The 23,749-nt window shown below is 41.6% G+C and overlaps 1 protein-coding gene across 1 annotated transcript; it reads right to left on the reverse strand.

Annotated features, from left to right (window-relative positions):
- Positions 1 to 239: 239 nt before the first annotated feature.
- Positions 240 to 21,459, reverse strand: acanb (aggrecan b). The gene is made up of 18 exons (XM_032548580.1): positions 21,363 to 21,459; positions 14,650 to 14,728; positions 13,192 to 13,575; positions 12,812 to 12,986; positions 12,517 to 12,644; positions 12,131 to 12,424; positions 11,786 to 11,971; positions 10,133 to 10,307; positions 9,856 to 9,983; positions 8,539 to 8,832; positions 8,273 to 8,380; positions 8,044 to 8,142; positions 6,334 to 7,383; positions 6,076 to 6,234; positions 4,765 to 4,847; positions 4,538 to 4,682; positions 3,220 to 3,402; positions 240 to 2,112 (listed from the first exon to the last, which is right to left on the reverse strand). The coding sequence occupies exons 2-18, from the start codon at positions 14,720 to 14,722 to the stop codon at positions 2,021 to 2,023; spliced, it is 3,756 nt and encodes a 1,251-aa protein (XP_032404471.1). The 5' UTR covers positions 14,723 to 14,728; positions 21,363 to 21,459; the 3' UTR covers positions 240 to 2,020.
- Between the last annotated feature and the right edge of the window lie 2,290 nt (positions 21,460 to 23,749).

Below are 23,749 nucleotides of genomic sequence, written 5' to 3' on the forward strand. Positions count from 1 at the left end.
AAATATTTTATGACCTCTATTATCTTGAGGCACCCCGATAAAACTGCACCACACTCTGAACAGACTCTTGCCAACCCCGGTTACGTCCGAATAGACACGTCTCTTTTATTCGGTTCTCTCTGATGGCTGACGCAAACGTTGACCTTAAATGCCTCACACACAAAAAAAAAAAAGAAAAGAAAAAAGCATCCTTAAAAATGAAGATACGACGACAAAGTAAAATACAGCACCGCCCGCTCTCCAGCTACAATCTGAGGCTTTAATGAAAACATGAAATCCTCCTCTGGCTCTGACGACTCAACCACTCTGCAAAACTCGTCCATGATAAATACTGTAAGTCACAATAAAATTTGAACAAACAAACAAACAAAAAAAAAAGTTAAAACTGCCTGCACTGCGCAAGTTATGGACAGATCCTGCTGTTCAGAAGAAAAAAAAAAACAACATGGCGGATATTTACAGTGAGCAACCCGTCCCAGGTCAAAGGCTGGTGTTCTCACGACATAAACAAAGGCGCCGGTTCGCACTTGAGGAACCATAAATAAGGAGTGTGTGAAACTTCTTTTTACATTTCCAAAATGCCCGACAGATATTCACCGAATAGTTCACATTTTGTCATCACAAACCTCGATGTATTTCAACCTACTATAAAGTAGTGGATAAAAAAAAAACAAAAAAAAACAAGAAGCAGAATTCTATATGTTTAAAAAAAAAAAACAACAACAAAAACCCACACAAATCTATTAGGAAAGCAAATCTGAACAGGATATCCGTTTAGTGAGACGCATTATGGTGTGGGGATGCCTTTATTAGCGACAGTGAGGCTTGGTGGGAAGACGGATGGAAAGCCCTTTATTTTGAAAAATAATAATAATTAAAACGTGTATCATAATCCTTCCTTTTTCTTTTGCTGTTACACACCACTTCCTGTTATCACAAATTATACATTAGAGTCTGTTAAATTGTAAAAATGCTGTTTCAAGGCACTGTTTTCCTGCCATTTCTAAAAAAAAAAAAAATAAAAAAAAAAAGACAGAATTTTATTTTCTTTTTAAATACAGTTTTAAGGTTACAACCGAGTATTGGGGCTACGCTAACGAAACGCAAAAAAAAAAAAAAAAAAAAAAATTTATTATGAAGATAAAGTTGCAGCATTACAAGAATAAAGTCAAACTGATACCGGCATAAAATCATAATATTTCAGGAATAAAATCGGAATATTAACAGAGAGATTTTAACAGAATTTTTAACAGAAGTCGTAATGTTCCGACTACTTTCATACCACAACTTTATTCTTGTATTATTTTTGTTTTCTTTCTTTTTTCCTAACACTCCGTTGTATAAGGTGCGCTGGATTCAAATGATTAGCACAGACATGGCGGAAGTCTCAAAAGTGCGTACGTGCCGATTATTTCAATCCAGGGTGGCTGCGTCCGAGTCGCGTTTTCGTAACTAGTTGGTCCGGCAGCACCGTGGACGTCGAGCTTACAGCTGTGAACGAGACCAAAGGCTCCATTTGCTCCAGATGACACGACGACACAGAACCACTCGTCTGCGACGCAACCAAAGGTCGACGTCCACCGCGTGGCCCTACATAGCAGGAGTCTAACGCCTAAAACAAAGTCTAAGAGACGCAGATCTAGAAAAATATGGTAAAATATAATAAAAGTGGGAACTGAAAACACCTTCTGCGCTCTTCGCATGTTACTCTTCAGCCTCTTGGAAAGAGGTTGATTTGGGGTTTTTTTTTTCTACTTTGTGCCGAAAGAAAGGGAAGCGATTTAGCTCCAGGATGCTGAATCATAAATTGGAGGAATGAGCCTTCAGAGGTTGCAAGGTGACATTCAAAGACATCAGTTGTTTTTTTTTTTTAAATCGTCGTCTAAAATGTGCTTTTAGTTGAGTGTACATACAGGGGTACGATGTGCTATCTTTTTGGTCTGGCATTTGTATTAGTGTCCATGCTTCTTTAGAAGGAGGCTCTTTTGTGGCTCTCTGTTGCATGTCCTTTCAGTCCCGCTCAGAGCAGCTCCCTCTGCTCCTGTTGGCTGCTGACACCTTTACTTCTTCTCCTCAGGGACCTTTTGTGTAGCCTGTTACTGTTGGCTCCGGCTGGGGGAAGAAAAGGTACGCATACTGATGACATCACAAAAAAAACCCCCAAAACAACACACAAAAAAGCAGACAAACAAAAAACGAGGCACTAAAAAGACTCAAAACTGATTCTGCAGCGAGTGGCGGTTGTGGAGAGTGTAGCTCACAAGCTGCAGGATCAGAAGTGAATATTTCTGCATAGATTTATGATTTATATACAGTTTAACCTGCTGTTGGTTTATTTCTGTCTGTACAGATGCTCAGCCCAACACACTATCCTCAATGTTACCAAAATGAAATCAAAATACAGGGACTATTTTTCCATTATAATAGAGTAAAAGACAACAAATAAGTTGAGCGACTTTGAATCGTTAGGAACCTTTTAAAGGTATTCGAAAGGAAATGTTGCCCTGAAGCCTGGACAATTTGTTTCAGCTAAAAATGGTCGATATTCCACTAATGTTGAAAAAACACAATTTTGCAATGGCGGTGTTTCCATTAAATAAGAAAGGCAATTAAAATGACACCCAAGTTTTTTTTCCACGTCATAAGTCATTTAAAAAAAAACATGCCGCGCTATGATCCTCTGGCTACTTCCTGTCGTCTTCTTCTTTGTGGTTTGTGCCAGTGGCAACTTCCAGTTGTTGATCACGTGACTCGTGTGATTGGAAAAAAGTGTTTCCACTGCAGATTGGCCCAAAGAAAAAAAAAAAAGCGACACCTTATATAGCGGCAAAGCTTTGACTGTTTTTGAAACTGCCACTTTTCCACTAAGCAAATTTATTTTTTCGAAATGTCAAACTGTGCAATTATATGGTGAATGGAAACGTAGCTATTGACTGTCGACAGGAAAAGTGTGCAGACAAAAACTCCCATAAGCCAGCGTCTGTCTGGCTCCTCCAGGTGGAACTATATACTTTTAGAAGCGTTTGACATTTGTTCCTTTTTCAAATACGCCTGTGATCTTCTGTCTTGTGAACCCTGAACTTTAGTGAACTGGATGAGAGAAACCTTAGCATTATTTTCATTGGACAGTATACATAATTCTTATTGTGATTCACTTTAAAAAGCCTAAGTCACGCCATCATCCTTAAAGTTCAAACACAATTTTCCTTTGAAACTCACCGTCTATGCACTGGACTTGTGGCTTTTCCCACTCTCCGTTTGCCATACAGTGTATGACAGACAGGTGGCGCTGTGTGAAGCCCGGGTTGCACTGGTAGCGGATGATGGAGTCGACAGGAGAGCTCCCTGTGCTGCTGCCCATCGGAGCGCCGTGTTCCACCTCGGGGGGTGCTCCACACATGACTGATGTAAAATAGACACAAGTTTGATATATTACCATACGAATGCAACACATATGTGGCTAACGGCACTCCTGGTAAAGATTCGCAACAACAACAAAAAGGCCAGAAATATACAGTTTGATCCTTTAAATGTAATTTGAAGCTAGTATTTAGCAAACTCTGCTAGTTTATGGCTGGAATAAAAAAATTTTTTTCCTCCATTAGACAAAAACAAACCAAAAACAGTGGACTCTTGGATACCGATTTTGCTGCACTATTCAAACAGTTTCTTTCTTTTTTTTTTTAAAAATTTGTCTACCTGTACACGTGGACAAGTTTAGTATTTTCCCAACAAACACACATCTGCCTTATTTGATTAAATTGCAAGCTTTCTTGTGTTTCCTACTTTAAATAGAATATACATTCCTATAATACATTGCTTAAATGTTTCAGCTACTTTTACCTTAAATTAACATTTTTGGACCCACATTTACCAAAAGGCCATTTACTATTCAAAGGCCCCTTTAAATGTAAAGGCCCCTTTAAATGTAAAAGTATATTAAAAATGAGATATATCAAAAAAAAAAAAAAAAAAAAAAAACTTGAAATAAGCTGTTGGCATGTTGTCATAGACTGACTGCTTTTTGCTTAACTGTTCAGATAAAATTGAGGGATAGGTACTGAGATTACATGAATATAATCAAATTTAAACCCAACACAAACAATCAAGTTAAAAGCTGATCTCATAATTTAAAAACCAATCCTGTGACTCATTATTAAACGTATTCTCCCAGTGTTGGCAAAGAGGTTCGTCTGCTGAGCTTTAAACCGTTTGTCGTCGGTTTAAAGCTCATAGGCCATACAGGCCCCTTTTACGTATAAAGGGGCCTGTAACAACAAATTTTCCCTTAAAAAGGTGGGATTTTCTTCAAAAATCTGTAAAAAAAAAAAAGAAAAGAAAAAAAAGAAAGAAAGATAGAAAATTGACAAATATTGTAAAAAAAAAAAAAAAAAAACTAAACTAAAAAACAAAAGGGAGAAAATCCTAATCACTAAAGGTTTTGCCATTGCCAAAAAGAAACGTATTAAATGTTTAATTAACTATTAATCTAACATGTTTTGATGTGGGTGGGTGGGTTTGTGAGCGGTCGGCCTACCGGCTGCTAGCTTGCAGGTGAAAGGAAGGTGGTAGTTGCAGGGCACGTCGTTCCACTCGCCGCCCTCATGCCAGATCATCACCACGCAGTCTTCACCAGAACCAAAGTAGTTATCCGGCTGGTTGGGCCTCCAGTTCTCGAAAGACTGATCACAGCGTCAGATTAAGACCTGCAGTTTTAGCTATCGGTTTCATCGCGACTCAGCGGAGCGGTTCGGTCAAACTCACCAGAGGACGGCCGTCTGTCCAGCGGAACTCATTCTGCACGTCTTTGTCGTTAAGTCCAATCCACTGATAGCTGTCACCATTGGCTGTAAAGTAAACAAGTTGACAACATTTAGGGCAAATAGGCAGCTGTATTTGGACAAGGTAGGGCTGGAGCTATCACCGATTAGCGATTATTTTGACGATTAGTCGGATAAAAAAAAAAAGGCACTTTCTACACTTCCCCCCCCCCCCATCTAAGCCTTTTTATGCAATAGAAATACATTAAAGATGCAAATAAACAAATAATTCCTTTTTTAAATTGGAAAATGAACATTTTACTGCCTGATAGACAGTAGCAGCATTCCTTTAGAATGATGCATCTGCAGCGAAAAATACTTCAATCAACATGTGAAAAACTCAAATCACACATTTTTTATTAGTGCTGCCAATTGATTAAAAAAATTACTCACATCAAACACACTCTAGCGCTGTGATTAATCATGGCTGATCACCATGCTCAACTTTGTAAGCTTTTACGTTGTAAAAAATATACGTTGTCCTAAAAATGTTAAAGAAAATCGTTTCTTGTCTAAAACCAAACATCTCAGTTTACCAGGGGTTTTTACATTCAGGACAGTTTTTAAAAAAAAAAAGTCTTTTTGTTTCAAATATAATTTAGAAATGTTAACTATAAATTGGTTGTGCTTAGTTGGAAGGACATTTAGTCATTGCAATAAGTAGGCTACTGGCTATACTGGTTTTATGCAAGCATCCATCGCTGTGTTTTTTTTTTTTTTACCCCTCCAGGGGGTCTTTGTGGGCTCTAGTGTCCCTTATATGACAGTAGGCTGACAGGAAAGGGGGAAGGAGAGGCGGGAAGACATGCGGCAAATATCGTCAGGTCCGGGAGTCGAACCCGCGACGGCCGCGTCGAGGACTCAAGGCCTAAAAATATGGGTCGCTCTAACCCCTATGCCGCCACGGCACGCCCCATCGCTGTGTTTTTTAAAGCAAAATATGCCACTGAGCATTCCAGTGACTCTCCTCGCTCATCTTTTCACTCACATTAGCAACTCTGCATTACAAGACCGTGCTGGTGTGAACTAGGTAGCCCTCTGCAGGCAGGAGAGAGGCTTTTAGGTCAAAATAGGTAATGCAATTAAACTACATTGTGTAACATGAATGCCTTAAACGTTTTACATTAATCACACTGAGAGCTCTAATTTTAACACTCACTGTTGTCTTTTTAGCTTCGTTCAGTCTTCTGAAACCAGATCGCTTCACCGTCAGATTTGACATGAGGGCTAACCTGACCATCAGACGGTTACTCACAGTTGACAAACTGCTGCTCCTGTGGCGAGCCGATGCTGACCAGGTGGCCGCTGACCTCCTGACAGCGTTGCTCTGCCTCAGACCAAGTGAGTCTATCGTCAAAGTGTCTGTAACATCTGCCGCCAAACTCCATCCAGTCCTCAGGACAGCCCTTCGTAGCTAAACATGTTTTGGAAAAGAATTGTTTAACGTAAACAGTTTACTCCAGCTGCTCAGTTTAGTGTGAGCAAATAGATGGTATTGGTCCTAAGTTCATACCTCCATCCACATCAGGACGCTCCACAACAGCCGGAGTAACTACTGACACTGACGGAGCCGTTGTTGGCCAGGCGTAGACTGCTTCTGGTGTGACTGAATGAACTGCAGACCCGGTGCCACTCTCCTCAGCTGTATCCCTGGATCCGGATTGGTCAAGAGTCGGTACAAACTCTACGTAAGCCGTCGTAGGAGCCGCTCCGCTTCCCGACGTTTGAGTTGAAGTGCCGCTGAATTCAGGGCGGCGTCCTGACGCACTGCCTTCCCCGCTTATCTCCACCACACCCCGCCCCTCTTCAGTAAAGTCTGTGATTACTTCAATCATGTCATCCTTGGTCAGGTAGATGGCTTTGTCGTGCTTTGGAGACGGGTCTCCGGAGGCAGAGCCACTGCCTGAAACACCACATAGAAAGCCACTGGGAAAACCACTGGGGTACCCCGATTCAGATGGCTGGTATCCAGACACTTCTTGCTCCCCAGATTGCTGGGGTGTCAGGTCAATCCCACTGCTGTCGACGAACAAAATGCCAGAAAACCCGCCCGAGCCGGAAGCAGACACGTCTCCTGATCCAGAAACACTCGATCCCCCGCTGGTGTCGATCCCTCCCTGGCCAAGCTCCTGCGTTGTTGTGCCATTCTTGAGGGTTTTTGACAAATCCACCAGCTCTTCATCAACCAAGGTGACCACTGTGTCATCACCACTGCCACTGATGTCCCCACTTCCACTTCTGTAGCCTGATCCACGTATGATGATGCCAGATCTGGATCCAGATTCAGATCCAGATCCAGATTCAGCTCCGGATGCACTCCCCATATCTCCAGATGTGATGAAAACCGTACTGCCCTCCTTCCCTTCCTTGAGGCTTCCAGAGGCGGACTGCTCGCCAGAAAGCACATCGGGTGTTCCGCTGAAGGTGACGCCTTGTCCTGACCCGGATGTGTCACCGCTGCTGGTGGAGGTAGAAGGTTCCCCAGAGGTCTCCCCACTGGCTGAGTGGTCAGCTGAACCAGAACCCGGCGCATCGACCGGGACAGGAGAGGGAACGATTTTCTCTGTAAAACAGGATGGAATCAAAAAAACGAGATCAGAAGACTTGATTCTTAGATTTCTACTCTTCACCGTTGATTCAATAAATCAATAACAGTATATATATCGCGAAAATCACGATCAGTATCAACAGATAATACGTCACATAGAATATCCAATAATTTCACTGAACTCTGATCCAGAACCGCACGGCATTCTGGGAGATGTAGGTATAAGAAAGGCTTTAGGCATCAACCTCTCAAGGCCAACTGAGCTATCTGGGTGGCACCGACTAACTTCTTCACTCTTTGGTTACCTAGCAACAACCTGTTGAGTAACTACCAGCAGCAGCAGATTAAGGTTTCGCCACCGTGCCTCAAAGCTGCTTAAAAATAAAAATCAACAGCGTGGAGAAAGTGGGGGAAAAAATAACAACAACACCTCAAGAGGAAATTGCGAATAAAACAGGAAAGGTCCCGTCACCAGTTTGGCAGTATTTCAGACATTTAAAACAAAAAACTAGTCAATAATTATCAATACCGACTGACTCAAAACGTTTATATCGTGATACGCTTTTCAGCCCTAACGTGTTGCGGTGCTATGTCTTTATCTTTACTTTGAGCTTAATTTAAGAAATATTCAAGCTTTTGAGACCTTTATGGTTCTGTCATTCTGAGCCGCGTTACCTGTCGGAGCAACTTGTACCGAAGTATCAACAGTTTCTTTGATAACCTCAACGTCGGTCATATTCACAGAGGTTTCATCGTAGCCAACTGTAGTTTTGTCTAGAAGACAAAAGGACAATACGAAGAGATGATATAAACATTTCCGACACAAATATCCATGTTCAAAAAGCTCAGTTTCACTTTATTAACATGCACCAAAAAGCCTCGTCTTTCTTGCTTTTTGCCTTACTAGTAGGAGCACCGTCAACCGGTGTGACGGTTGTAGTCTCGCTGACATCTTTAGGCTCTGTCGTCTGAGAGACGGTGATGGGAGTTTGGGGATCAACAGGAATTTGAGCTGAACGTAAAAAAAAGAGAAAACAGACTTTATTCTTAAGATGAATTACGATTTTGAATCACACCTTTCTTCATCACACTTCTATTTTGATCACATTTTCACCTTTTAAATAAAAAAAATAAAAAAAGAAGTTAAAACCACACCCAGCCAATCCCAACCTCTGAAGCAGTAGGCGTCGTAGCGTGAGTGCTCATCGGGAAATCCCGTCTGGTTGGGGAAGGCGTAGATGGTGCGCACCCCGACCTCTCCGCCCCCACAGTAAGATTTGGGGGTTGTGACGGGGAAGCGGACGCTGCGGTCCATGAGCCAGCCTGGCCGGCATTTGTCGAGTCCTTGTCTCCAGGCGGCGTGCAGCTGCCCAGGCGTGGCCAGGGTGCTGTTGAGCTTCTGGCAGTGCTGCACGGCCTCGTCGTAGGAGAAGCTGTCGTAGTCAGTGGTGAAGAAGACCTCACCTGGCAGACAGAGGGACGCATTTAGGAATGACAGGGTAGATCAGTTTGTGGACAATTCATTCCTACTAATTTAAATACTACCATCAGTGGTGTGGACAGTTGGCTAGTGTGAGGTTTATTACAGCCAGCCTTGTTGGGCAACTTCCAAAAATGTGTAACATCCATAATATCGGTTTTTAAATCCAGAAAATGCTACAGTTGGACACACACAATCAATGTAAAAAGAAACGCAACAAAACAAAAACTAAAGATTTCAGAAGGGCACTGTTTTCCAGAGGGAAAAGGGCAGATAGTGTAGCACCACTAAGTGTCCATCTGTGCAAGTCCCTGACTAGCATATTAGATTTCTAACTTTTTATAACAAGTACTGCCTCAGTAAATTAAAACTGTTATAGACAGCACCCACCAACGACCGAGAGACAAATTGCCGTACAACAGGATTAAGAGTGTTTCTGTGTTAAGTCTTAAAGATATTTTTCATTGGCGCAGACTGTGCATAACACCTTATCTTATCAAGTTTTAGCTTTACATAAATAACACACTGACGCCCCTGAAGTTGGGATTCTAAATGGCAAAGTCTGAGTTCTCACCAGCCTCAATCTCAAAATCTTACTGTACATGGCTGCCTTGCATAAAAAAAAATACAGTAATATGTAATGTGAAAAACTGTATATTTGCAATTCTGACAAATATTTCACACAGTCCTTTAAGTGAACGTTTTTCTTCAGAGCTACAAACGAGCAAAATCCAGAGAAATACACCTTTAGCTTTCAATGCTAACATAACAGAGTAACTAAACTGTGTGCAGTTCTGGAGAAATAGAGCACAGTATATATGCTGGACTTTTCTTTTGAGAGGTTTCAAAGCAGTTAGCTTATTATCTCTACTTTAGCTTAAACTCTTTCATATTTACCTCACAAATAACTTATACCAAGATTTTGGCAGCGTACCACCACTTGCACAGTCTTAGATGTATGGTATTTGGGCATTAATTTATACCAATATTTGATATTTGATTTTTACCTTTTAAGCCGTCCACGTAACAGAAGACATCGTAGCGCTCGCTGGCTGGTCTCAGGCCGTACGACCTCACTCCTGGGAGGTTTAGCAGGTTACCAGCACAGTTGCTTCTGGGTGACACAATCGGGTACCTGGGCAAGAAAAGCAAAAATAAATATGAACGTTTTCATTGATTCACTGATTAAGTTGAAGTTAGTATAACAACATCGCAGTCGTATATTTTATTATTTCGGATTTTGTGGAGCCTTTGTCAAGCTGATGTCCTGGTCGTCTTGCTCACCGCACAGATTGGTCGCGCAGCCAGCCAGCGTCACATTGGTGCAGACCTTTCTCAAAGGCTGCGTACAGCTGCTGGGGGCTGGCGATAACCGCTCCGATGGTCCGGCAAGCCAGCTCAGCCTCCAAAAAGGTCAGAGTGTAACGACCAGTGATGGGTCGGTAGTGGAACACCACACCTAGGACAGAAGGGGGAATGGAGAAAATGGCGTTTGAGAGGACTGTTTTATCCGTACGAACATTCAAGTCAAGTGAATTGATTTGTTACAAACCTCAGTAATCTAGCTTCAGGATGTGATATAGTTTTTAAAAAATCATTGAAATAACCGGTAGCCAGTCGATTGAAAGATATAAAACTAAATTTAAAAAAAATCTTAAAATCAATTCTAAAGGCAGTAGCTTTGCAGAAGGCAGCTAATGTAAAGAAGCCAGAAGCAGAGAAATGTAGTCTTGCTTGTGTGTGCCAGTTAAAAGTTGAGCTGCAGCCTTTTGGACCAACCGCAGTTGGCCAATCTGTGTCACTCCATTGCCAACATAAAGACAACTGCAATAGCCCAGGTGGAATGCAATGAATGCATATGAAGCTGAAAGCATGGAGTTTTTTTTTTTCAAGGTCACCAAAAGACAGAAACTCTTTTGCTGCCATTTTTGACTGAAAAAATCCTACTCTCAGGACAAAATTGATCTGTTCGTTAAAGCTTAAGTTGGTATCTAGAGTTACTCCCAGGAGTTCTGGTAAGAGGATGTCATGTCATTTCTAATTTCTAAAAGGCCAAAGTCTTGAAATGTAATTTATTTATATGATGGTAAATAGTAAAATTGATCCAAACTGTACTCTGATGCAATCAAAGTCAGTTGATCCCATAATTCCAGTTGGTAGAATAATAATTTAAGTTTGAGGCCATTGCTTTGTTTTTGACCATCCCAAGCAAGCGCTGCCAAAAATGGAATGGAGCCACTCTCTTTTAACAGGACAAAAACCTCCAACAGAACCAGGCTCAGTAGGACCAACCATTTACCGCAACCAATTAGCGACTGAGACAGAGGAAAGACACAGAGGCACTGGTTTTATGGTATTAGGGGGAAAGTTTTTTAAAAAATTACTTGCAGCAACACTCTTAGTGGTTTCAGCTGGGAGAAATGTGGTTAGACCGAGAATTTCTACAGTTGGTAATGTCATTATTAGTGTATTACTCCCCATTATCAAAAGATTAACAGTTTTGATCCAACCTAATAACTTCTTGTCATCAAGTAAATTGTCCAAAGCAGAGAAAGCTGCCATATTCCCAGCACTTCTATTACAAATTTAGGTATGACAGCAGTTGCGAATGGAAGCCAGGTGTCCTATTCTCAGAATCATAAATTATGCTTTTGCTTACATGCCCTACATATATTGTAGAACATTAGAAGCAGAGAAGTCATTAGACTAGAGCTGCTGATCTATATAGAGGATGTCCCTGTTCTCTCTTGGGACACTTCTCTCTCTTTGCGGTACTACAGCCTTCATTAGAGTCAACCCAATGAAGCTTTTCTATAAAACTTCCTTAGATCAGCATGTGCCCTGTTTTTGCACAGTTATGTTTCTTTCTTCTAGTAAATATCTTTTAAAAACAAAGATGTTCCAAACACTGTTTTCATTCATTTATTGAAACTTTACCTGTGGGACCCATGGTCACATCTTCACTGGACAGATGTGGCAATGGGGAGAGAGTTACTACTCCTCCAGACTTGCTCTCTTCAGTCCCTTGTGGAGGCGTTGGGGTTGGGAGGGGCACAGCGCTAGATTCAAAGTGGATGACTGGGAAGGGTGTGGTCCTACCAGGCACTTCACCTTCATCATCATCTGAGGAGTCAGGATAGTGAGACATTTACACTTTTAGAACACAACAAGACACACTACTCATTAGCAAAGACATCAAACACTTCAGAAACGAGATATTATTTATATTTAAGCCTCTTGACTCCTTTGAAAATACAGAGTTGTTCTCAAAGAATCACCAACCTTGGAAGCAGACTGCATCGTAACGAGAGTCTGGGTAGGGGTATCCAGTTTGGTTGGGGAATAAGTAGACTGTTCTTACTCCAACAAGCCCACCTCCACATAGAGGCCTGGGGATGTTGATTGGGTAGCGTACACTTCTGTCTGCCAGCCAGCCAGCATTACAGACATCCATGCCATCCTTCCAGGCAAGGTATAGCTCTCCAGTGGTGGCCAGCCTCGCTCCCAGTTTGACACACTGGTCTTGTGCTTCATAGAAGCTAAATTTGTCAACAGATATGGAGTAGAAGACCTTGCCTGGTTGGAGAGAGAGTTAAGAAATAAGATGAAAATATGCCTTTGTTTTTAGATTGGAAAGGTCAAGGATTGCACTTGTTTGTTAAGAATACCTGACATCTTCTCAGCAAAGCAGTACACATCATAAGTTTCATTGACATCTCTAACACCATAGGTCCTCACTCCAGGAAAGTTTTCCTTATCTCCAAAGCAAGGTTCCCGAGGCTCCTGAATAGGGTACCTGGAGAGAACAGAAATTTTGGTCACCCTGATGGTTTGTGGTAACGTTCTAAACATTTTTTTTTTTTTAACCAATCATTAATGCACCAAATAGAGACAAATATGACTTTGTGGGCATTCTGAAAGCAGATTGTTGTACAAGTCTGTCAGACTCTGGTGATAGTGTACCTCACAGTTTCATCTGAAAGCCACCCAGCATCACACTGGTGGTATCCGTCGTCGTAAGCGGCTTGGAGTTGTGCTGGAGTTGCAATGGTGGCACTGTTCTGTACGCAGGCCTCTTTGGCTTTTTCAAATGTTAGGGTGTAGCGGGTGGAGATGGCACGATAGTGGAATACAGTACCTGTAAAGAAATAGAGAGTCAATGTCATAATTTCTGGTAAACCCTCCCATTACACATGGTTTCTCCAACTAATTGTTTCACTCTTCCTTAGCAACCACCAACTAAACACGGGTGCTGTTTCCAGAAGCAATTTGTCGAAGTATATAGGGGTGATCAATGAAACTTTATGCTTTACTGAACAAAGTTGTATAAATTTGAAGCATACCTTGAACCTGGATGTCTACAACGTCAGAGCTGTCCTCAATGCCATGGGTCACTTCGCAGCGATAGGTACCAGAGTCTTTGGACCTCAGTTCAGTTATCTCAATGGTAGCATCAGTAGGAACCAGCGGGTAGCCGGCCAATGTCACCCTGTCCAGATACTCTGTCTCCACATAAACCTTCCCCTCCGACGCTACCAGGATTGGGCTAACTTTCTCCTTGGTGATGTAGGTCCACTTGATTCTGTGAGCTAGCGGGGCGATGGTGGGTGCTCCTGGGTCATTCACAGTGCTCCCTCGGAAGTAGCATGGCACAGCTACCTTTCCTCCCAGCAGTGGACGGAGAGGCAACTCAACAGGGATGCTGACATGCAATGAGCCAACTATATCTGCGGTAAAAATAAATAGATGATGCATTTTGTGCAGTGATCAGGAGTGCAGTCAGATGTACTATAAAAAGTTTGTGTTAGGGAAAACTAGGGAGAAAAATGTCAATGATACTAGTGGCCATGTGAAGTTATATTCCTTTAAATAGAAAGAGGCTTCTTTTTTTTTCTTTTTTTTTTAAATCTTAGCAATTCAACACAGCCGTGTTTAGATATGAGTAAAAAGTTAACAGTTACAAAAACCATCTTGAGAGTTGGTTGCATAGCCTTGGTCTTAGAATATGTAAAACCTTTCCAAATAATTTTGATAGACTAATACATACCGCTACTTTATGTGCTAACCACTTTTAAAGAGTAGCAGAAAGTTGACCACCAGAATTGGCAGGTGGTCAAGGAAATGTGAACTATAAAAAATATTTTCACTAAGAAATTAAAACCTTCCAAAACAAGGAAATATTTGGTACAACACAAAGTATTCATTTATTAATAAAGGGTTTTTTTATTTTCATTTCCATTTGATAGTGATGCTCTCAAACCATTAGCAATGTTTGGAAAAAAATATATACTAGGGCACACCCATACATTATACAGCCACTTTTGGAAAAGGACTGTGAAGCCATTTGTGGCTCATAGGACGACAACCAATGAGTGACTGATATGTTTTCTGCAAGAATCAGACGTCATTGTTCATTTCATCGAAATTTTGTACGGTTATTTTATTATTGAACATATATATATTGAAGTGAACATTTTAGAATGCAATTACTTTTTCACATTTAATTTAAAAAGAGATTATTGTTTGTGTCCTGCGAGTTTATTCAACTGATTTTGTATGACAAAATCATACATGGTGAAACGCCACCGAGCTAGGTTGTGGTTCTATTTGTTACTGAAAATGTTGTGTTTAGAAAAATGCCAACTAATTGTATCTTAATCAAATTTGAATTTTGGTTTGTATATTGGTGAAAAGGCTGATCTCACAAAGCACCTTTGAATCAAGACATAAACACTGCATCCCTTCAACCGTCTAGCACAGTGACGTGCAATATCCATGGGCAGAATATTGTCTTTCCTTACCATTGGGGTCTTTCAGTATTGTTGTTGCCAAGATTATGGGCAAAGACACACACAGCAGAAGGAGGGTTGTCATTTTCACCTGACAAATACAAAAATACACAATAATGATTATCTGCATGTTTATCAAAATGGACACAAAAAAAAAAAGATTCAACACGTATAAGGTTTCCATATAGTGCCTGTTATTTTCTCCTCTTAGTTATTGTGGTAAAAATTTATGTTAAATTAATGCACAAACTTTAAGGGTGGGTTTTTCTGCCTCTGTCTTCCCAGCTCCTGTGCTCATATATTAAATTCCTTTTGATCCAGAATACGGTACAGTGTGCTTGGATATTGCTTCAGGCTCAATGGAAATAAAATGTCAAGTGGTGTTTGGTATGGAATGAATGTCCCGTTTTGTGTTGCTGGACATAGGAAAATACATACACTGTATAAAAAGACACATAGCCTTTATTTCCTCAGGCTGGCATGAAATCAGACTAAACTTTTCCTGCTTTGGGTCAGTTATAATAACCACAAGTACTTCAACTTGCTGAAAGTCAAAATGACAAGAGAGGTATTTTATTACTTTCTTCAGTCAGACGTTTTCATACGTTTTCTCAAACATTTGGTAGAACTGCTTTTTAAACTGAATGACTTTTGGGATCATCCTTCCAGAACCTTCTCACAGTACAGTAGTTTACTGGAATTTCGGGCGGTTCCTCCTGACAGAACTGGTCTATTTGAGTCATGTTTGTGACTCACCTTGCTCCAGTGACGTGCGGTCAGGGGAGGCAGGTGAGGCAGTGCCTCACCAGCCATCATGGAAAGAAAGAAAATATATAATCATAAAGTAATTTAAATTGTTATATTCATCCGGTGGTTTGTACTCAAAAATATTTATTTTTCATGTAGCTTCACCAATTTCGATTTTTATTTGTTCAAAATCGTTGAATTTTCTTATTTTCCCATTCAAATGCTTGGAAGCGATGCCGGTGAGGCAGCAGCGAGCTCTGCCTCACCTTGGATTGCGCAACCCCTGGCTCTGCGCTGGCTGCTAAGCGGAGAGAGCATGTTGCTGTACGGCGTCAATAAAATGGTTTAAACAAATTTAATATGTGAACTTATTTCCAATAATTTAGCTTATGTATATAATGTACAGTGCTTTTTGTCACCAACTGTGTTTGTGTAACGTGTTTCGTGTAATGAGCGATTATAAACGGCAGAGAACAGGTTCGAGGTGAGGCAGGCAGTTCTCTTGCCTCATGGCAGGGGGCGCTCAAGATCCCAGACGTTCGTCTTGTTCACTCCTCAACTGCCGAGTAAGTGACAGCGAGCTAGGCTAAACGATTCGGGAAGCAAGTCAAGTGCAGCGATAGATTATAATAGAGATAGTGATTTTTTTCCTCTCGCTTATCCCGACTTTCGACATGGATGACTACATTACAACACTAAAAAAGTTTTCTCAAGTGGACTTTCAATCGAAGCAGGAGATAATAACCAAAGGAAGACCAACGCCGGAGCTGAAAGGTTTGTATGTGTAAGGATGCAGAAGTGAAACATAACCTGTAAACTGCTGTCAATCTATGCATCTATTTGCAAATCTGATTCTGATGACGTCAGTGCCTCACCAGCTATGAACCTCACCGCACGTCACTGCCTTGCTCTCACACACACTATAACTTTGCTTGTTCATGTCTACAGGAGATCAGAGCTCTGTGGTCCTGGAGCCACTTTGTAACCATATTGGCCATGCACTTGAGTTCAAGGTGAGTTTGGGAGGCCCATTTTCACCTGAGCTTCCATTTCATGGCTGATGTCCTGACATATTACTTTAGTATTTCCACATGAAGTCCTTTCATAATGTTGGACAAACGATGCTTCTGCCCCGGTACTTCAAAGCTCACCTGATATTTTCAGGCTTGCAGTTATCCCACTTTTTCCTCCAAATATGATGTAAAGGTTATCATAGCCGAACACGTACGTTTTTGTTTTATCATACAGGAAATGTCTTTAGAAGTTCAGACCTAGTTCTTGAGTGCTTTTGTCAGCTGTAATCTGTATTTTGGAGTAACAAATTCTTCCTCTCTGAACGGCTTTTCAGTCCATATTGGTACAGGCCTCGTTTTCACTGTGGATAATGAGGCCTCCTGCCAACCAGCCTTTTCACAAGATTTTGTTCCAAGGTTGATTCTCACATTTCACACCAAAACCTGGTCATCTCTCTGACGCCAAACATGTCTCCTTACTAAAGAGTACAATGGCTGGATACGTATGGTCATTGTTTAATGGAGACTACGAGCTGCGATTGGAGGATTGAGGATGATTTATATGACTGTTCTGAAACTCTTGGGTGCAAGTGATTTTTGTTTCACACTTTTTTAATTTTCAAAAAATAAAAGAACAAACACAACACAGAGCTATGCAGTTATGGTATAAGCTCAATTGTGAACAGCTTGAATTACCTTTTTTTTTTAAATCAAATGCATTTCATTTGCTGAAAATTGTAAAAACAATGAAAAAATGTGTTTGTTTTTTTTGATTGATTTGTTTTTTCTTTTTGTTTCCTGGCTAAATAGCAAAATAAGCTAGCATGTTATGAAGAATTAGTGCATGTAGCGTGTTACTCTACAAAGGCTACGCTAATATCAATTGAAGGGATTGTATATGGTGGAAAGTTCCTGATGTCTTGCTTTTGTGTACCTTTTCATTTAAAACTCGGTAGTCTATTTAAAATTGACACTGGAAAAGACTCCTGCTCCTTTTGAGCAGCAATGCACACTGAATTTATCCTTCTCATCGTCAGTTGTTATTGGAGGTGTTACAAAAATCCGACAACCCGGCCGCCAGCTGACGCCTCAGTGAACCTCTGGATCACAGCCTTACGTCTGCACACGCCTGCTTAGCACACAGCGTATTTCTCACAACTTTCCACAGCTCTGACGCGCAGCACACTCAGAAATATTAAAACCGCTGAAGGGCTCAACTGAGCCATCATTGTGCCGCATTCACAGAGATGGAGAAGGCCTGCAGAAGGCTCCCCAGGTCATTAACAGGCTCACAGAGACGTGTAAAAACCAATGAACCTGAAGCTAGCATTCAAATAGCGTAGACGGTCAGTGACCTGTCAAGGCTCATCATACATTAATGCTGTTATATATATTCAAATGCATGACATTTAGCATGAGTAAGTGTGTGTATCTGGGCATTGTAAAAATTCAACGGACGAAGCACATCCAGTGGAGCAGGACGAATAGCTGCCTAAGATGGACTGTTGGCTGAGTTTGGCCAAAAACTCTAAACACCATTTTGCATAAGACAGATGTATTAAGAAATCCACCATGAAATGATCTCACAATTTCACTTTTTAACAGATATATAATTATTACATGTGTGACACAAAGTCTCACAAATATTTAGGAATGTTTGAAATTCTTTCCATGCCTGAAGGCATCTGGATCACTGTGACTGCTTTGCAGTTACAATCTGCGTCTTACCGACGTAAGACACAAAGAGGAGTCTATGTTTTTACAGTTGAACTGAAATTAAAATCTTGTCTCGGGGTCCCAATTGGGCCATATATGCTTTGATATAAAACATTAGACTGTAGCTCAGCCTTTGTTTTTCCAATTGAATTCATTTCAAAAATACTTTAATTTCCCCTTGGATTTATAAATTAAGGTTTTCTGTAGTTTTTCCACCGATTCTATTTCACAATTGTCTTGTTAAAGAAGCAAAGAATCCACACAGTATGATGGTGCCACCATCACTATGGGGATGGCGTGTTCAGGGTAAAGTGCAGTGTTAGCCTTTCTGTTGTCATGGCATCAGCCTTCCAGAGGGCCACCCCCCCCCCCAGAAGACCACCGCAGGTCTTCTGGTTCTGGTTGCAGAACCAGAACTAAACATGGAGAAGCGGCATTCAGCTTCTATGCTCTTCTAATCTGGAACAAACTTCCAGAAAACTGCAGAAACACTGAGTTCCTTAAATCAAGGCTAAAAAAACCATTTGTTTAGAGTTGGTAGTGGAATCAAAGGCCACATTGATCAGTATATTTTATATACAGTACAGACCAAAAGTTTGGACACAACTGTGTGTCCAAACACACTTTGTCATTGAATTCAATGAGAAAGTGTGTCCAAACTTTTGGTCTGAACTGAGTACAGACCAAAAGTTTGGACACACAGTTGTGTCCAAACTTTTGGTCTGTACTGTATATGTGCTCGATGACGGCATTTGACATAATGTAATGTTTATTGCTGTTTCATAATTGGTTACTGTATAATATCTTTAAAGGCACTTTGGACTGCGTTGTTGCTGAAATGTGGGATACAAATAAACTTGACTTCCGACACAAAAACTGATCGCCTCTGGGCATCTGACAAAATGTCAGATTTTAAGAGAGCTTAAATGATATTCATGCCTATTAACAGACTTTAAAATCAACCGTTTATTTTGAAAGACTTTGAAATTCTTTACATCACCAATAAAATGTCAATACTTTTAAAACATAATAATTTGTGCAAGTACATGCAACATACAATATATCATAATTTGCATTTCCATTGACCACATAGTTGGTCAATGGAAATTATTTGGAAAATAAATGTACTTAAGGGAAACACATCAATTTTGAAAGAAATCTTCTGTTGTTTTTTTGTAAAAAAGTTTTAACTCTATCATGAGGCAGGTTTTCATTTTGGTGGCATCGAAATTGGAATTGGTTTATTGCAAGACTGCAATGGAAACACTTTTTTCCCCGCATCCCATAAGTCACACGGTCAACAGCCGGATGTTGCCACTGGCGCGAACCACGAAGAAGAAGACGACAGGAAGTGGTAAGAGGATGATGGCAGCCAACATATTTTATTGATGACTGAACAAACTTATTCACGTGTGATTTTAATTGCGTTTCCTATATAATGGAATCACCGCAATTCCGAAACGGCGTTTTGGTCGACATTAGTGGAACATGGACAAAGTTGGGTCAACATGCGCTTCCCACATTTTGTAGCCAACTCAACAAAAACTTTCGCCTCTTTTATCGTCGCAACATGAGACTTACCAGATCTCATGTTGCGCTTGAACGCATCATTTTAACTGCGAGCACTGTGTGACACGCTCCAGCATCTGGGAGTCAGTCTCCCCAGCGGGTCAGGTCAAGCCAATCAGCTGCCGCTCCACACTGCGCCCATTCAGCCGCGCGTGCTGGCTGCTGCTCCCCAGGTTCGCCACGGTGGCATGTTCTGTTCCCGACCGACCTGGAGGGCCGCATAAGGCTCCGGTCTGTTCCAGGAGGGAACGGTCGGTGGGGCTGAAAGGGGCGGGGCCTCGGGATGGCGCGACCCTGCCAAGGTAAACACAAGGCGGCATCCAGAGACCCACCCCACCCCTGCCTGTCCACCCACTCTCCTCTCGCCCCGCAGCAGAACAGAGCGGACATTGATATGCGCGCACACAGAGCGGCTCTCATAGCTGGTCGAGGGGATGTGAAGGGACTCACGTCTGAAGCCTCTGGTTTTAAGAAAGACGCCTGGAAGTGTGTGAGCGCACGTACTATACAAGCTGTGTTTGGGAGCACTGAGCACACACAGACTCTTGTACAGTGAGACGGGCGGAGAGCAAACGCCTCGTGCTCTCACCAACCCATCCACAGGTGTGTTGTAGTACATGACGGCGTCAGAGATCAAGGACGTGCTCCGGCGGCTCCCCCGAACGTGTCACACGGTTACCCAGGAGTGTCGCTTTACAAACCGAAGCGCGTAATCGGAAGAACGCCAAACAGTAAAAGGCATTTTGGCTTCAACCAAAGCTCTGTCAACTCAAGAGTTAAAATCTGGACATTACAATTCACAGCGCGTGCGCGTCTAGTTTAACGTAACCATGGCGACGGGATGTCGCTCTCTGCCAGTGTTTTCCAGCATTGCCGAAAAGTAAATAAGACAGTGATCAAATCTATGAGCTCTAGAATCAGCTGCTCTGGATAATGACTAAAAAGACTCAATATAGGAAAATGAAGACAGGGGAAAAGGTTACAAAACATCTTTAAGTTACCTGGAGGGCAGAATAAGGCTCCAATCTTTAAGATACACCTAAATACTAATAATTTAGGTGTTTTTAGTTAGATTTTAATGGAAAAACCTCAGAACTATATTGACAGTCTTCTCTGAACTCAATGGAAAAATATCCTAATAACATTTAATAAGTATTTTTGCATGTTTCCACTGATTTTTTTTGATGATTTACATTTGGAGCTCCAAGTTCTCCAGCTTTGGACGCTTCCTTGACATCCCAACCATTTAGTTCCCTTAATAGATTCTCCATCAGATTCAAGTCAAAACATTAACATCACATCCAATCAGAAGCAGCGTTGGTAAAAATTCAAAGACTTGTTTTAAAACCGACATTGACCAGGGCTATGAAGAACTTTAAAAATGCTGAGAATGAGGTGATGCTCGAAATAGAAACACCTTACGAAAACAGTGGCAAATTTGGACTAATCACCAAACATTGATTATAGATTGAAAGCTGCCTCTTCACAGAAACTCTGGAGCCACCGAAAAAAAACCTTGTAAAAACGGCAAACTCTTCCGAACCAACTCACCGTTTGTATTCGATATTAAAAATCAAACTGAAGAGTGAAAGCAATTCCTAAATAATCTCAGAAAGAGTCACAAAAGCGTCTTCCGGAACCTCGTCCACATATTCCAGTGAGTTGGACTGGAAAACGTACCGTCTATTCTGCCGTTGCTCCCAGTGCCGGTGACTCCAGGGGCCTCTCACTCCTGCCTGTGTAGGAGGACAGAAAGAAGCTGTATGCAGCTACCACACATTTAGATGCTGGGAGGAGAGTGAGGGAGAGAACGGGAGGCGAGGGGGCGGGGTGCAGGGGGCTAGTCAGTTGGTGAGGTCATGCAAGCTGCCCCGAATTTCAGGGCGGCAGACAAAAAAAAAAAAAAAAAAAAGAAAAAAGAGCAGCCGAAGAAGAATTTTTAAATGCATACATGCAGGAGTGGGTTCAGGCTGTGTGATGGGGATGTCGTCAGGTTGATAAGGCGCTAATAAACGCAATTCCACACAATTCGACTTTAGATTCCGTAGCATCTGAATTGCAAGTTGTTCTTGTGGAGATTTTAATGGAGATCTGAATACTGTCATTTTTCTTCATCGCCCTGAGATGAAACGGTAACAGCTTTAACAGAGTGGCATATCTTAGACAAAACCATAAAGGGGCAGTATTATGTGTTTTCCAGGCACATAGAGCCATTTTATAGCACAAGCAAATAACTATGTCACCTTCAGTTGTTATAAATATTATATGTATATGTATCTATATATATATATATGACTTAAAACAAATTTCACTTTGGAATTTAACGCCTTGAAATTGAGTCTTTATATCTTTAAAAACTCCCGCTCTTTCTGAAACTGGAAGTCATGGCAACAGTACTCAGTTAATCCTTTAACAGCGTTTTTCCACCAGGTGTTTGCTAATTGCTGCTGGCTAGTCGGAAGGAGCTGAGTGCTTCTCTGCGAGGCGGACGCTCAGACACTTGGAAGCTGCAGCTCCGAGGAGGCGCTTCGTCCTTGAAGGCGGGGCTAGGTCCACCCAGGCGTTCTGCACAGGAGAGTAAAGAATTTCTCAAGCATGAGGAAGAATCAAGGTAACACTCCAGGTATGTTGCTGATGAGGGAAATGACTTTATAACGCGATGTGCAGCTCAAAAAAAGTTGATCTGACATAATCCCGTTCCTTTAACATGGCTTCAGGAGAACACATCCTTTGTACAGAGCAGCGTATTTTCCAACGCTCAAACGTTTTGCAGTGTACTTCAAATGCACCGACTGGAAACAGTCTAAATTGATACCGTCTAAATACGGCAGGGAAAATTAGAGAAACTGCGAACATGGGGGCGTGATTGTGTTCTGCTGATCAAAAAGGGAAAAGAGTCACCGGGTTTATTTGCTCTAGCATCCTTTTAGGTGCGCGCGGGCGGCCCGTTGCTGCACAGTGCGCGCTGTGTCTGCCCGCTGCTGTCTGTGTGCATTCAGTGTAAACTCAAACAGCCTAATGTTGGCCTGAGGTTGTGGAAAGGTGTGTCTCCCACTCGTCTCCCACCCAGGCTCTATTCAAAGGTGTAAATGCTGGCAGTGTGCGCCGACACGCAGACACACGCCCAGTCGTCCGCGTTTTCAAAGGAGAAAAGATTTAAACAGCTGATTTGCTGCCATTTTCGGCTTGTTTGGAGGGCCGGGTGTTTTTCCTCCGCCGCTCGCAGATGAAACAGGAACATGAGGCTTACTCGCCATCATTCATGTCAGTCAGCTGTAGCAGTCAGATGTTATTTCAGGAAGGTAGACATCCCAGAAAATCTGATTACAGTTAAATGTAACTTTATTACATGTTGTGCCTTGAATTAATCTGAAATACTTTTCATATATTTACCCCAAGCAATGAGCAACCATAGCGTCCATTTGTGTGGCAGTATAGTGTTCTTAATAGAAAGTTTCTACTTCACTTGAGGAGCTACAGTCAAGTTTGTTTTTCTTTTCCTCTGATTTTGATGACGACAAGGTGAAACATCAATACAATCAACAGAGATCAGGCACGTGCATAGGGGGCGGCAAAGGGGGCTTGAGCCCTTGCCCCTTTTATCCTTGATGCCCCTAGTGCCCTTTTTGAGGTTTTCCTTTTCAAAGAAAGTTTTTTTCAATTTAAATTTTTTTTTTTTTAATCTGCAGGTGGCCTGCTTGTGCCCCTCAGCAATAATATTTAGCTAAATATAATCATTTAGCGAAATAAACTCAGTCTAATAATGACTCTCAGAGCCTCCATGTTGTTCAGACTCCGGGTCCCTGGTGAGGAGGAGGAGGAGGATCTGTGTCCTCTAACTATCAAATTATGGGCAAGAATATTTTTTTCATGCTCTGGTTTGTGAATAAAAACGTAGGTCTGATGTTGACGTTAGAAAAACTGTTTCTATTTATATTTTTATAACCGTCCTTGCAATAGCGGGACAAAACCCGCCTCGCCCCTAAACTCAGAAATGCTTCAGCTGCAGAGAAAACTTCTGACTTTAACTTCATCATTCTGCTAATTCTCCCATTTCCTTTCCCTTT

This window comes from Xiphophorus hellerii, chromosome 2 (assembly GCF_003331165.1).
Source record: "Xiphophorus hellerii strain 12219 chromosome 2, Xiphophorus_hellerii-4.1, whole genome shotgun sequence".
Lineage (NCBI taxonomy): Eukaryota > Metazoa > Chordata > Actinopteri > Cyprinodontiformes > Poeciliidae > Xiphophorus > Xiphophorus hellerii.

What these genes read in the sequence shown, in the direction of transcription:
- acanb (XM_032548580.1), bottom strand. Translation starts at nt 14,722, where the DNA reads ATGACAACCCTCCTTCTGCTGTGTGTGTCTTTGCCCATAATCTTGGCA. An exon ending in AATACTGAAAGACCCCAATG is followed by an intron (nt 13,576 to 14,649) that starts GTAAGGAAAGAC and finishes TTTTTACCGCAG; the next exon opens with ATATAGTTGGCTCATTGCAT. An exon ending in GCGTCCTGATGTGGATGGAG is followed by an intron (nt 6,235 to 6,333) that starts GTATGAACTTAG and finishes AAACATGTTTAG; the next exon opens with CTACGAAGGGCTGTCCTGAG.